This window comes from Lathyrus oleraceus, chromosome 7 (assembly GCF_024323335.1).
Source record: "Lathyrus oleraceus cultivar Zhongwan6 chromosome 7, CAAS_Psat_ZW6_1.0, whole genome shotgun sequence".
In the NCBI taxonomy this organism is placed as follows: domain Eukaryota; kingdom Viridiplantae; phylum Streptophyta; class Magnoliopsida; order Fabales; family Fabaceae; genus Lathyrus; species Lathyrus oleraceus.
In genome coordinates this window covers 215,848,134-215,864,133 of record NC_066585.1, presented here as the reverse complement: position 1 = coordinate 215,864,133, position 16,000 = coordinate 215,848,134, and the positions used below count along the sequence as shown (strand labels likewise).

Sequence of the window (16,000 nt, the reverse complement as noted above, 5' to 3'; positions counted from 1 at the left end):
TGTAGGAGCAACGCCCCTGTCCAAATTTTTTAATGAACAATTCATTTGAAATCGGCGTCGTTTTGCATCAACACAACTCTTGCGCAGTCACAAAACGGAAACCCCAAGAATTCTGACTCTGTGAATGTGACGGCCGTCACAAGCATGTTACAACCGTCACGTCCAGCTTGTTACGACCGTCACAGGCCCATGACGAACGTCACGCGGCCAAAATAACAGAAACGCCTAAAATTCTGGATCTGTGAATGTGACGACCGTCACAAAGCATGTTACGACCGTCACGTCTAGCTTGTTACGATCGTCACAGGTCCATGACGATCGTCACGCGGCCAAAAAACCAGCGCTTTGAAACAGTCAACAGACGTGTTCCAACAAGCCCTCAATTCACAACTCCTTGACGGCACAACCCTTGTGTCGTCACTAACCCTAATGCACAAATTTCAGACCGTCAAACACACCTCGATTGTTGATTCAGTATGATTGATCAATAGGTCATTGCTTCACCATACTAATGTCGGATTCCGAAGCAAATGACCATTGGTTGCTCAAAGGAAAACAACCATTTAGTGTTTGAATGACGAAACAGAAACAGTATATCATATATACTTTACTTTGCATTAGGATTACTTATATCATATATAATTTGATCGGTCTCAATTGCGTAACCTATGGACGATCGATGTATCGCTGCTTCACCATACTAATGTCGGTTCCGAAGCATAGTCAACATCAATCATCCAAATCGTACACACATGATGCCAAATTTAATTACTTGCTTATTCTTTGATTCATTCTGTCTTTTAATCATATTAATACAGAAAATAAACAACTATCTGATGCATGGTTTCGTAAGTGGCTCTGATACCACTAAAGGAGAACGGCGATCCAAAACGCAGCGGAAATTAAAATTTTCTCCTTTAGTGATCCTTACGAATGGGCATGATCAGTGATAGAATAGTTACCTGTTGTGATGATTGAAACCTTTGATGCAGATCTACGGAGCGATCACGAACGTTGAACGATGACAACGCCTCTACTCAGTCCACACGAACGGATTCCTTCAATCTCAGTGCTAGCTGTTATGAATGAAGACTTTGAGTGAGAGAGAGAGAGAGAAAGAGAAAACGAAAATGAAACCGCAATGAATGCTTTTGCACAAGGGTTCTATTTATAGAACCACTTGTGTGGGCTTCAAGCTAAAAAGCCCACTTAAGTGTATTTGGCACATATCTTATAATATGCCAAAATCACTTAAGCCCATGGTACCTTACCATATTTCTTATTCTACTTAAGTACACCGTACATTACGATGTTCTACAATTCACTTAAGTGCACCATACCTTACGGTGTTCCTTAGTTACTCTATCTCTCATCAATCTGTCCTTTGTGTGTGACCCTGTAGGTTTTCGCGGCATTGGCAATTATATTAAATCACGTATTTAACATAATAAACAGTGAGCGGTATCTAGCAACACATCACTGCTACCCAAGACACGGAAATGTCATGTGATATGACAAATCCTTCTGTGATAATACTTATGTGCATAATTACCCTTTTGCCCTTATGTCTATATTGAACACAAGGCATAGACCGTGTCATCCTTGTCCAGTTCAATATTGGGCTCATAGACATTTATCCTGTTATGCAGGATGGACAAATTCCATCTAGGTCACTCATGTCCCTCAGCATGCTTCGTGGAGTACCCATCAACTGTTTTTATGGTTATCCAGTTACGGACAACGTTTGATCAGTAATAAAGCACTCGACTCTACATCTAGGGTCCATAGTGGTTTCAGGTCGAAGGGTGGTATACACCATTATCACCATGAGAATAACTTATGACACTTTGCATAACATTCTATATAGTATTCTCATAGCGGGTCAATCCAGTATAAATATTACTCTTAATATTCATACCTATGTTTAAGACTTGATAACTTCTTATCCATGATCCATGAGATGTGATCATCAGTCTATATACATAATAGTCTTAATGCTTTAATGTTATCCCACTTCACAATAAAGCTCGACTACAAATACTTTAAGAATAGTGTCCTTATGTTTAATGTGATTTCATGATCAAGTCACACTTGATACATTAAACAGACTAGCTATCCTAGGGACTTTATTAAACAAACATAATAAAGAAAAAACATTTTATTATTAATAAATAATTCGATACAAGTACCAAAAGTATTGGCCTCTAGGGCTTACACCAACAATTTTACCTTGTGGTACCTATATCATTTAATGGGATCATTTCCCATAACTCTCATGTTGGGACTAGGGTCCGGGAATGACTCTCGTGTCATAAACTTCACCCCATATATGTTTTTGCTTCGTATTCAATGGTGTGCAATTTTTCACACGCCTTTTGGACGATGGTTTGAAGTTTCCTCAATCTTTAATCGATTGATGACAATTGTTCTTGTGCTAACTAAAGGAGCATAACTCATAATTTCTTATCTATATGGGATATTTATACTACTCTCCACACCATTGGCGTAACACTTTGCCTTCGCTATTATTCTTATATTAAATCAATAGTTTTACGGGTGAGAGACTCATTGAAGTGTATGTATTTCAACCCATTCTAGAAGGCTCGTGTGAATGTATATTGGTTAGGATTTACCACTTTGATTGTGGTTTCAATGAAACATGCTAAATATTCACGTAATGGCTCAGAGTGTCCCTACCTCACATTAAAGAGACATGTGGTTCCTTCTGAGGTTTACTGATTGAGAACTGATGGATTAGTTTTCAAGATAAGTCATGGTAATTGATCACGTAGAATTTGGAAATATTCATATCCCAGCGCAAGGTGACCTCCTTCAAGATTCCAAAGAGGAACTTGCATTTGAGATAGTCAGTCGCGCATATGATATGTGTGTTGAAGGCGGTTACTTGCTCTTAAGGGTCGGCTGAGAGGGGTTAAGGGACTTCAACCTCTACCCCTTCTTACTATATGTCACCTTGTTGTTGTTGTCGTCGTCTATACGGCTACTTGCATGGTTTCGCTCTGGCGACGCAGTTCATCCATAACAACCTACATTTATGTTAGGGCTTTCAAATCACTAGAGGATTGTGAAATGACATTTAATTGAGCAAAACTCTTATTGAGAGAGTGCGGTCCAAGAATGTTTTATGTGATCCCACAATGTGCGTCAATTGTATTGTACTTGCAGTAAATATAATAATAGTGACTATGTTGACGATATACTAGAGGATTGTGAAATGACATTTAATTGAGCAAAACTCTTATTGAGAGAGTGCGGTCCAAGAATGTTTTATGTGACCCCACAATGTGCGTCAATTGTATTGTACTTGCAGTAAATATAATAATAGTGACTATGTTGACGATATATCAATCAAGAGGTTTCTATCTTTTAAACCTAGTAAAACAAGCAAGACCTTAAAGATTTTTTTCTCATATTTGGTTAACCTAACACTGCCCTGCTAGGGATCAAGGCAAGTGACAAATTATTCATCGGGGGAGCTTTCTAATAGCAAACTCTCCAAGATAGTTAAGAAGAGTTAAAGTATACCACTTAATCATATGCATGGGCCTACGATTATCTCCTTTCCTAGAGTAAAACTTTTTTGTATTCCATTTAGACAATTCTTATACACAATTAGCTTGGGTGACACTTGGAGAAAGTATGTCGCCATGCAAAAGAAATACTATGTTTTTAGCTCTATTGGCTATGTAATCTGACAAAAATATTTTGGACGCGGCAAGAAGCTGTAGGGTTGTAGCTCTATTGGCTTGTGTACAATTTTTGTTTTTGAAAACAAGTTTAGATTTCTATCGGTACATAGAGAAAAGGTTAAAAGTAGTAATATTGATCACATGAGCATGTATTTTGACACAAATTGTTGAGTAATCACTTGACTGAAATCTAAAGTCATGAAATTTCAAAGTCATTGAATCAATTTCAATTTCTTTCGGTTAATTTTTCTTTTGTTTCTACTTTGGATAGAAGATTATATTAATCAATAAGATGACAGCAAATGTTCAGAACTTCAAAAGAGTAAAGGACTGTTTGCTTATAGTTTTCTCAGACCACTAAGAACAGAAAAGAGCAATTAAGACAGATACTCTAACCAGTAATCAATACAATAATCAAGTTGGTATCAGGCAGTTTCCTGGAGATTTAAAGAAACAAAAGACTAAATCATATCAAAAGGATCATGAGGTTTCAATGCCCCTTTTCTACAGTAGTATAATTTTAGCTAGGTAACAAATCACACAGTTAAATGCATGTCCATCCATTCTTCTAAATGTCATTATGTCCACTATATATCATCAACAACAAATATCAAGTTTACAGAACTAACATTATTACTAATGACCAAATCTATTCTAACCACAACATAAGGTTTTAAAAACGTCCTTTACCGCAAAATCTATCAATACCGTTATTTCACAAATTTTATGATAAAGAAAAATTTGTGTTCAGTTTACACTGCGACAATCGCAATCAGTGTCGCAACACCGCAACACCTGTACCGACCAAAATCGCAAAAGCTTTTACGCGACCGTAGCGTTATTTAAAATTCACCGTTAAATTTGCAAGGTGCACTTGTTTAGCATATCATGTTACAATTGGCAAGTTTCAGATTTCATCAAGCCTTATCAGTACTATCTCAAGTCAAAACACTGATGAAAGTCAAACCAAAACTAAAAGCAGCATAAACAAAGTTCAGTTATATCTGGCAATTCAAAAAGATTGGTATCATGGCAATATCAAATGGTCAGTACTATAACAATGAATCAAAATGGTATGAGTTATGAAACTACTCGATCTAAGTACATAACAAATAGTGAGAATCATGCTTTTAAATTGCAGCCCGCAACCGCAATATTGCTAATGCGGTAGTCTCCGCAACCGTATCACCCAACTTCATCAAAACTCAAAATTTAGAACCCAAAACTCATTTTACTTCTGAAATATTTTGGCGACGTATTTTAAACTCTTCTCAATCAAAAATCACAGTTGCAACAACAAATGACCGCAATCGCATCCACAACTTAAAACCATGGTGAGAATCTTTTATCTCGGGCACCATAAAAACATCAATGTAATTAAATCTATAACATTATCAAAAGACTTGTAATCATCAAAAAGAATATAACTATGAAATGCTCAAGAGGCAGTATTTACAATACCGCATCCACACTAATTAACTAAGAGTGGAAGCTGAAAAATTGCATACATCTTGAAGCATCATGAATCAGTATACCTTTCCCCCACCAATTAAGAATCTGAACTGAACTAACTACTAATTTTCTTTGCCATGGTACCCAATGTCATCCTCATCGCCAAAGCCTCCTCCGATACACGATCATCCTCAAATACACAAGGTTGTCTGTTTTTTCTCTGAGGTTCAAAATCACAAACCAAAGCAGAAAAATCCTCCCTCATCAACAAACTATTATGAAGAATCGAACAAGCACCGATATAAGCTACAGCCATCTTAATCTCCTCGCGAATCGGCCGACTCAGAACACCCCATTTCCTCAAACTAGCGTCCGTTCTTAAAGCCGGAATCCGCATCAGTTCATGAGCAGCATTGAAACTCTCTTCAACAGAACCAGAAACAGCTACATTATCAACAAAAGGTACCATGAGCCAAGGAAGTAGAGGATACCCAGAATCACCAATGAAATACTGATTAACACCGTTCACCGGAGAAGCATTCAAAAGCATTCCATCGTCTATATCATTGAACAAACTCGAAGCTTTAAGAATCACAGAGTCCGTCTTATGCCCGAAAAAACCGGCGGCAATGCTAAGAATTCGACACGTGGAATCGACGACTATTTGAGCTGCGATTGAGGAATGTTGCTGTTGCTGTCGCTGTTGTTGTTGGGATACTGATACTGATGATGAGGATGTTGATGATGAGGGTGATGAAGGAGCGATTTCGAAGCGAGAGCAGAAAATGACGCCGGAGCAATTAGGCAAACCGGAGAGAGATTCGAAATTCTGGGAGATGGAACGAAGGTCGTTTGCGTTTGGGAAAGAAAGCCAGAATCGGAAATTTGTACAGAGGACTCTACAGAGTTGTTTAACGCAGAATTTAGCGACGGAGACAGGGACGTTGAATTGAGATGAAATTTGCGAGTAATCGGAGCCGTTAGCGAGACGGAAGAGACCGATACCGAGACGGACGCCGGCGGAGAGGTTGAGAGGGAAGAGATAAGCAGGGTCACGGCATTCGAGGAGAGGTTCTAGTAAACCGGTAAGCCATTCGAATGTAGAGGAGGACATTAGGAAGGAGTTGGGGAACCAATCGGGGTTAGGGGTGGGGTGGTGGTGGCGGTGGTGGTGGTGTTTAGGGCGTTTGCGTTTGCGGGAGAGGAGGGTGGTGGTGACGGCGGTTTGTTGGGAGAAGAGAAAGTGATGGATGAGAGAGAAAGTGGTGGAATTGGAATTAGAATTGGAATTGGAATGGGGAGTGGAATTGAGGTGGAGGGAATTGGGAGGGAAAATGAGGAGAATGATGAGGAGGAGTTGAGAAATTAGAGAGGAAAGTAACGCAGCCAATTTACGAGATTCCATCGGAGAGAGAGGAACGGAACGGAAATCGAGGTTAGGGGTTTGGTTGGGAATGGGTAAAAAGGGGAGAGAGAGTGAGAGAAAGATATACTGACTCATTGAGTAGAATACTGCTGCCCTTTCATTGGTACTATGAATGAACCTTCCATTTCGGCGCCGTTCTGTCTTTTCGAACCTTCTATTTCTGCTATATGTATATTCTTCTTCTCACGCCCAATTTATTTACCCTTTTAATGCTATGAAGAATGTTTAGATCAATTGGATAAAAACTAAATTAATGATTTTATTATTTTCGAGATTTTATGCGAAAAATGATTTGAAACTGAATCAAATTCATTTTATTTGACTTTATTAATTTGGATATTTATTTTATGCCATTTAAAACTTACTACTATTTGAAGTCGAATCAAATAAATTTTCTTTTAATTTTAAATTTTATGTATTTCTTAGGCTTGTGAATAGTTTTTTTTTTTGCTAATGTTCAATAAAAATTATGTAATTGGTAGTTATTTTGAAAATAGCTATAAATTGTTCATAATATTACCTTTACACGTCATTTTTAGATTATCTATATATAAATTAAGATAATTACTAATTATATATTTTTTATATTATTATTTCTCCTTTTCCTATAAGAATTTTCATTTTGTTTATTAAACTAAAAATATTTTGACAATTTTATAATTAATGACATGGATTTATACATTAATTAAAAAAAGGAAACTATGTATAACTGCTATGTAAAAATTAAAAGGGAAAGAAGTATATGACATAGTGGTTTTCTATTTGACATTGATGTAAAACTATTTTACAAAATGTGAGGATAATATCCATTAAATTTATATTTTAAATTTCATCTACATTCTTATATTTTAAAAATTGTAAAATGTGGTGAGAAGGTAATACATCCCAAAGGACCGGTCTTATCCTTGTTGCTTAAGATTTTTCAAAAGGAGAAAAACTTTCTTTTAACAAATCTTCTTTCGGAGTTAGAGAAACAGAAACATGTGCATAACTTTTTAGAGGCCAAAAGAAATGATCTTGAGTCCAACATTTTTGAGTTACTTATCCACATTTCATCGGCTCCGAACAAGGAGACCTGAACGGGAATGATTGTCTACGGGAAAATGCACAATGTAGAGTGGGCTTCTCAATTCTAGGGATTATCAATAAGTAATTATCCATAAAAAAATCAACTTTCAAGATAAACGTCGAACATCTTGATTGATTGACGGGACGAGAGCAACCCTTACGCTCACTCATCTCGAGCATAAGTATATGTCACATTGAAGAGATTTAAGAATAATTTTAAAATTAACACTCATCGTCGATACTCACATCAGTATTGGAACACTTTTACAAAGACCCAAACTACCGGGTGCAATTGGGACAAAGCGATTCTCAAATGATTTAATATTTCTACCTCATAACCATTAAAGGGCAATTTGAGCCTCAGTTTTAAGAACATACATTCATAAAGATACACTAAACATCAGTCGGGGGAGCTACACACCCTCTTGTCGAGGTCGGTGTGAAAACATACCAATTATAATATAGCTCCGCATCTGAACAAACACCCTCCAAATTTTGAGTGCTACTGAAGACTAAAGGTGAGAATGAGTTGAACTGAGTCAGACTTTGTCAAGTTTAAGTTTGATGCTAAAAATATCAAAGCCTAAGCCTGACTTGTAATTTGTCATCGACTTATTTTTATGTTTGAGTTGGATCTTTTTGAATGTCTGATTAATTTGTTAGCCTAATTTATTTGAACATGTGTAAATAAACAATTCAATTAATATTTATATAGACTAAAAAAACTAAAAGATATATGATACAAAAAGTTTATTTGCATTGATTTATTTGAGCTTATCCAGTAGTATAAGTTTTGTGAGATTTTATTTAGGAAAACTTATGAAAACAACTTATGACATTGTTCATAAGGTGTTTTCATCCTATTTTTATAAGTTTTTGAAGATAACTAAGTTTTATTCTTAGATTTATATTCAAAATACAATATTATAATAATAATAATAATAATAATAATAATAATAATAATAATAATAATAATAATAATAATAAAATTATTCATATTTATTTAAATAGGTTGGCCTGATAGGCTTAAAAGACTTTTTTTTATGGACTGAGACCTAGCATTTTTAACTAAATAAGTTTATAAAAAAGTATGGGTCTTTCTTATTAATAAAATTATTCATATTTAATTTAAATAAGTTCACATGACATATTCTCACCTCTACTGAAGAAAGAAGTCATCCCCACCAATTCGATCTCCACCCAAAAATGTTGAGCACCACCGACATACAATACGAGACTTTATCGATCCTTTCGAATCATGTCTACCTCACTATCAACAAAAAGATAATGTTCGTCATGAATTCGAAAATGACCCTGAAAATTAAGATATCCTCTAACCTCCTTGCAAATGGAATCTTGGTCATTCAAAGAACTAAAAGCTTTAATCAAAATACAAGCTCTCATGTTATCATGGTACGCCTCAACAAACTCAAGATTTGCCTTGTGTAACACAAAAAGGATGGACCAACACCAGCCTCCCCAACAATAGGACGATATATGTTCATTCCTGAGACTCATTCTACAAAAGCATTTATACTTCTGTCAAAGTGGGGACTCAAGAGTTCACTAACATCTTCTATGGAACCCTCGTCGGATTTAGAACTATCATTAAGAACAATAAGGTTATCAAAAAGGCGGGTGATTGTCAAATGAGTGACATTCAATATTTATGGGTATACTATCTCAGTGTGAAAATAAATATCGCTTATATTATCTCCACTAGATATTTCTATGATATTCACATGTTCAACTTCTACATTGGCCATTTCTAAAACAAAGGAAATAAAGGTCATTGTGATGGAGAGAGGTGGTGCCTAGAAAAATGGATGTTTGAAAGAAAGGATACAAAGAAGGGTCACTATGAAGGTGTGATGAACCAAAAGAGTGTCAAATCCAAATAAGAAAAGGACCAGGAAAATAGGAATGCTTAGTGCTCAAGGAGGGGTAATCAGAGTTTGCATAAAGAAGAGAAAAATTATAGTTTGTGCAAAGACTGGAAACACGCTCTAGAAGATGAAATAACCTTTATATAATGGAGCGAGATAGAAAAATCAACAACTCAAAATGAAAGAAAACATGCAGGTGAAAAACAACAATCATATGTGTCTCGAAATTACAAAAACACTCAAGCACACTTGAGCACCCTAAAGGGAAGAGCCGCACTTTATTCTAATGATGTATGACCACGTGTAAGAACAATCACGTGAAGCATTTTAATGATGAGACTAACATTTAATGTCCCTATTCCAAAGGTCACTAATATATATATATATATATATATATATATATATATATATATATATATATATATATATATATATATATATATATATATATATATATATATATATATATATATATATATATATATATGTGTGTATATATGTATATATATATATATATATATATATATATATATATATATATATATATATATATATATATATATATATATATATATATATATATATATATATATATATATATATATATATATATATATATATATATATATATATATATATATATATATATATATATATATATATATATATATATATATATATATATATATGTGTGTGTGTGTGTGTGTGTGTCTATGTGTGTGTGTGTGTGTGTGAGAGAGAGAGAGAAAGAGAGAGAGAGAGACTTAAAAAATAGATTTTTATAACAGTGACATATTAGTGTAAACTTTTTTTTAAGTTATTTAATTGCTAACATTTATCTTTTAAAGATGAATAAGTGAAATGTTGCAGATTAAAATTTGCAATCATACAAATGATATTTCTACATAACTATCAACTGAATTGATTTATCAAAACAATCCTTTTTATTTAAGAGTACTCTCTTCGGTCCTTACTATAACAAAAAAACATTTTTAATCAATAAAACTGGAAAAATATTTTTTTTACAACTTATAGAGTATTTTTAAGCTAAAAGTTCCATCCTAGGCCTCTTTATAATTAAGGTTGATTAGATCAGTTTGCGTACTAAAGAACACACAAGTTTTAAGAAAGATGTTTATAGTTCAAACCCTGAAAACTAATATACTAACCACTAATTCAGTAATACTATTTTATTATAAAAATTAAAAGGTAGGTATATATCAATTACCTCTTCTGTAATCAAAATTAATATCACATCATGAGAATTTGAATTCATGCTATTGCATTGGCCAAATTCACATGTTTGATCAATAGACCCGAGTCACAAAACAAGGGAATAATTTTGAGTAAAGGAAAAGTAAGCACATTCTAAGCAAATCACATTGTACTTGCAGAACAACAGATGATGTTCAAATCAGGTACCAAAGAAACAAACAAATTCAACATGTACCTAAACAATGCTATTCAAAGAAGATCCGGGGATAGAAGGTGGAACATTCATTACTAGATATTGCAAGAGAAAGTAAATCAAGTATTTACACGAAGAACTCAATAATGTTGAGCAGCCGAACAAGATAACCTGAAATTTTAACCAAAATTCAACATGACATTGACAACAAAAGTTTATCTCTCAATTGAGCATCCTCTCAATTGCAGACACATAAAACTCCTTTGGCATGGTGCCAACTATGACGTCAAATTTCTTGCCATTCTTAAACAATAAAACCACTGGTACTGCCTTAATTTCATACTCTTCAGCAATTTGCATATCAGCGTCTGTGTTGAGTACAAAGCACTTGAGTCTTCCAGCATACTCTGTTTCAACCTCATCAATAACTCGGTGTACCATCCTACACGGGCCACACCAGTTTGCATAGAACTCAACAAGGACTGGGGTGTCACTTTTCAGAATCGAGTTATCCCACAGGTCCTTGTTAACTGGTGTAGTTGCAGGGCAACAAAGTCGCATAAATTAAAAGACCATCATATAATGATTCAAAGTTCAACATTCATTGACATTGCAAAGTTCACAAAATTAAAACCTTTGCAGGAAGAAACATTTATACTTAAGTATGCTTCAAAAAGCCTTTCCAATACAGCTAGCAACTTAAACTAAGAATCAGTAAAGTGATCAATAAGGCCTTGCAAATTTTCTGAAAATGAAACTACGCAAGTGATAAAAAGATCATACTGATCTTTAGGTTTATGATGCTCCTAATCTATAGTTACAACTTATAAGAATACATCAGCATGATCGGTCATCTCACGTCCTCTCATTCGTCTACTCTACTAGCTATTTAGGGCACAAAACAATTCACAGCAATCAAGTTTTGTAAAACTAAACCTCAACTCAAATGATTAAAGCTTTTATGACAACAACATTGATGAATATGAATATTGGCATATTCATTTCTTACAATAAAACATATTATTAACCTCACACTGAACATCCATGATCCAAAATGACAGAAATATTTATAGAAACTTGATTCATCTTAGCTCTTCAGATTATAAACAAGTACTTGAGTGACACCTCACAACATTTCAAAACTATCACTGCTAAACTCATAATAACACACTATGTAGCACATATACTCTGGAAAAAAAGGTGTGTCTATGTGTTAGTGTCTGAAATTGACACCGACACTTGTTTACTTTATTCAATTTTTCAAATTATTAACGGTGTAGACGTGTGAGTGTCGTGTTTCCGGTTTCCGTGCTTCATACTTCATAGCTAACAAATTTCACACACCTTTAATAAAAAACTAAGAGAGATTGGAATAGGTATAAAGAATGAAAGTCAAACAAAAAAGTTTGAGCAAAAAAGGGCAGATAAAAATATTTGTAGCATTACTAACTTAGGCACAAAAAAGATACAGAATTGGTCTATAATCATCCAAAAACTCCAAAGCGAGAAAGCGTTACAAATGCAATTCAAGCCATCCTAGATTTTAATTTTAAATTTATAAAAATTCCAAAGGATTGGATCTTGAATGCACCATAAAAAATAGAATCTTGATCCTAGATCCAAATAAAACCTAACTGATTCAAATCTCGTGTTCATATGTTTTTGGTTCGAAACACGAAACCCCAAATTAATCCGAAAATTGTAAAGAAAAATATATCAACTTTGGCATTTCTTATTAAATTGATTACTGTAAAGAATAAAGGAAAGAAATACCTGTGGTTTGTTGAAGTTGAGAGCAAATCTTGGGAAAAAGAAGAGAGTTTTGAAGGTGAAGGTGAAGGGGTTTGTGGGAAATTCGGGAAGGGAAGGAAAACGAGGGAAGAGGATTAAGGCGTGAAGAGGGAGAAGAAGAAGAAAATATAGGTAAGTGAAGGTAAGAAGGGGAAATGAGAGAAAGAGGCATGGTGAAAGTGAGAGTAACGAATGGGAAGAGAAGAGAATCTCACACACAAAATGGGACCGCAGACGCAGAGGATGAATAAAAGCACGATGGGAAAACGGTGGATGGGAAATAATATTGTGGCTACTAAATATTTTCTCAAATTTCTCTTAATTTTCAATTTTTTTATCTCATGAATATGAGTTTTTTTATGAAATAACCTCTTTTAAAAAAAAATCCAATCTACTATAGTTTTTTAGAAAACAATACATTTTTTTAAAAATGGGAAAATAAAAAGAAAAAAACAAATTCAGAAAATTATCTAGAAAATAAGGTCAGAAAATTATCTAGAAAGTAAAGTCTAGCATCAGTTAGTAGGAGCGTGACTATTCAAATATGAGGTTCCGCAAAAGACCGGTATGTCACATCATTACTTGTTTCATATTTTGCTAGGTAATTGGAGTCGCTATCGAGGTTTCGAATCGGATAACGAGGAAACCGGGACTGAACAAAAGAATGCCCTCACCCTCAAAAGGGAGAGAGAAATGGAAAATTAGAAGAGTCGACACCGAATTTTATTTTGATTTCCTCTATGGGAGAGAACAGAGGAAATAGTCGATAAAACTCTCGAAAGAAAAAGGTGTGCACATGAAGCGCAAAGGTACGGATAAAGAATCGGTCTTGCAACCGAGACTTGGGTTCGGAAGTCGGTTACGCAAGGAAAAGGTATTAGCACCCCTCACGTCCATAGTACTCCATGGGAATCATTTGGGTTGTTTACGTATGTGGGTATTTATTTATTTATTTATATTTACTCTTATTTGCAAAAATGAGTGTGAAAGAGATTGTTTTGGGTTTTTTATTATTGTGCTTGTCAAGTATTGTGGCCCTTGTGCCTACGTATCACTCATTTGGTGATGAGGAATCAAAGCTCCGTAGTTTAGTGTAGAAAGTGTTTGTGTGTTGGTTGATTTTACCTTTGAGAAAATGGTTTTCGGGGTGGTGCCTTAAGGCACAAAAAATAAGGTTTGATGGGTTGTATTGTTTTTACCTTGAATAAGGGTTTACGAAAAAAGAGTTTGTGATTAGATTGTACTAAAGTCTATGGGCGGAGGTGAAAATTCTAGACAACAAGTCAAACGTCTTGCGTCCAAAATAATCAGAGTAAGGGTAGGAAAGCTCCATTCTTACTTATTCTCCACCACTTAAGATTCATGGTGCACAATGCTAATCGTAGTTTTAATGTATTTTGAATTTGATTAGGAAAATGTCACTTGATGTTGGATGATTGATTTGTTTATTTGATTCGGAAATTGGGTAATGTAACAAGTATACAAAGTAACCAACAAGAAAATAAATAATCTCATTGTAAGGTAGCCCAAGAGAAAGTTTTCTGCGTGCAAAAGTAACATAAGCTAAACAAAGGATATCTATATAAATAAATGTATGTATATATAAATAAATGTATATCTATATATAAAATATATATATATATATATATATATATATATATATATATATATATATATATATATATATATATATATATATATATAAATATATATATATAGATATATATATATATATATATAAATATATGTATATCTATATATAAATATATGTATATCTATATATATATATATATATATATATATATATAGATATATATATCTATATATATCTATCTATCTATATATATAATATATATATATATATATATATATATATATATATATTATATATATATATGTATAAATATATGTATATCTATATATAATATATATATATCTATATATATCTATATATATATATATATATATATATCTATATATATATAAAATATATATCTATATATATATATATATATATATATATATATATCTATATATATATATATTATATATATATATATATATATATATTTATTTATTTATAACAGTGACATATTAGTGTAAACTTTTTTTTAAGTTATTTAATTGCTAACATTTATCTTTTAAAGATGAATAAGTGAAATGTTGTAGATTCAAATCTGCAACCATACAAATGATATTTCTGCATAACTATCAACTGAATTGATTTATCAAAACAATCCCTTTTATTTAAGAGTACTCTCTTCGGTCCTTACTATAACAAAAAAAACATTTTTAATCAATAAAACCGGAAAAATATGTTTTTTTACAACTTAAAGAGTATTTTTAAGCTAAAAGTTCCATCCTAGGCCTCTTTATAATTAAGGTTGATTAGATCAGTTTGCGTACTAAAGAACACACAAGTTTTAAGAAAGATGTTTATAGTTCAAACCTTGAAAACTAATATACTAACCACTAATTCAGTAATACTATTTTATTATAAAAATTAAAAGGTAGGTATATATCAATTACCTCTTCTGTAATCAAAATTAATATCACATCATGAGAATTTGAATTCATGCTATTGCATTGGCCAAATTCACATGTTTGATCAATAGACCCGAGTCACAAAACAAGGGAATAATTTTGAGTAAAGGGAAAGTAGGCACATTCTAAGCAAATCACATTGTACTTGCAGAACAACAGATGATGTTCAAATCAGGTACCAAAGAAACAAACAAATTCAACATGTACCTAAACAATGCTATTCAAAGAAGATCCAGGATAGAAGGTGGAACATTCATTACTAGATATTGCAAGAGAAAGTAAATCAAGTATTTACACGAAGAACTCAGTAATGTTGAGCAGCCGAACAAGATAACCTGAAATTTTAACCAAAATTCAACATGACATTGACAAGAAAAGTTTATCTCTCAATTGAGCATCCTCTCAATTGCAGACACATAAAACTCCTTTGGCATGGTGCCAACTACGACGTCAAATTTCTTGCCATTCTTAGACAATAAAACCACTGGTACAACGTTAATTTCATACTCTTCAGCAATTTGCTTATCAGCGTCTGTGTTGAGTACAAAGCACTTGAGTCTTCCAGCATACTCTGTTGCAACCTCATCAATAACTCGGTGTACCATCCTGCACGGGCCACACCAGTTTGAATAAAACTCAACAATGACTGGGGTTTCACTTTTCAGAATCGAGTTATCCCACAGGTCCTTGTTAACTGGTGTAGCTGCAGGGCAAC

General features: G+C 33.6%; 2 protein-coding genes and 1 pseudogene across 2 annotated transcripts; all 3 read right to left on the bottom strand.

Annotated features, from left to right (window-relative positions):
• Positions 1–5,119: 5,119 nt before the first annotated feature.
• LOC127101198 (protein ALP1-like) lies at positions 5,120–6,793 on the bottom strand. The gene has a single exon (XM_051038542.1). The coding sequence runs from the start codon at positions 6,661–6,663 to the stop codon at positions 5,278–5,280; it is 1,386 nt and encodes a 461-aa protein (XP_050894499.1). The 5' UTR covers positions 6,664–6,793; the 3' UTR covers positions 5,120–5,277.
• A 4,229-nt stretch (positions 6,794–11,022) lies between these two features.
• LOC127101197 (thioredoxin M3, chloroplastic) lies at positions 11,023–13,045 on the bottom strand. The gene is made up of 2 exons (XM_051038541.1): positions 12,724–13,045; positions 11,023–11,480 (listed from the first exon to the last, which is right to left on the bottom strand). The coding sequence occupies exons 1-2, from the start codon at positions 12,911–12,913 to the stop codon at positions 11,173–11,175; spliced, it is 498 nt and encodes a 165-aa protein (XP_050894498.1). The 5' UTR covers positions 12,914–13,045; the 3' UTR covers positions 11,023–11,172.
• A 2,478-nt stretch (positions 13,046–15,523) lies between these two features.
• Positions 15,524–16,000, bottom strand: part of LOC127101196 (thioredoxin M3, chloroplastic-like) — a 2,033-nt pseudogene continuing 1,556 nt past the window's right edge.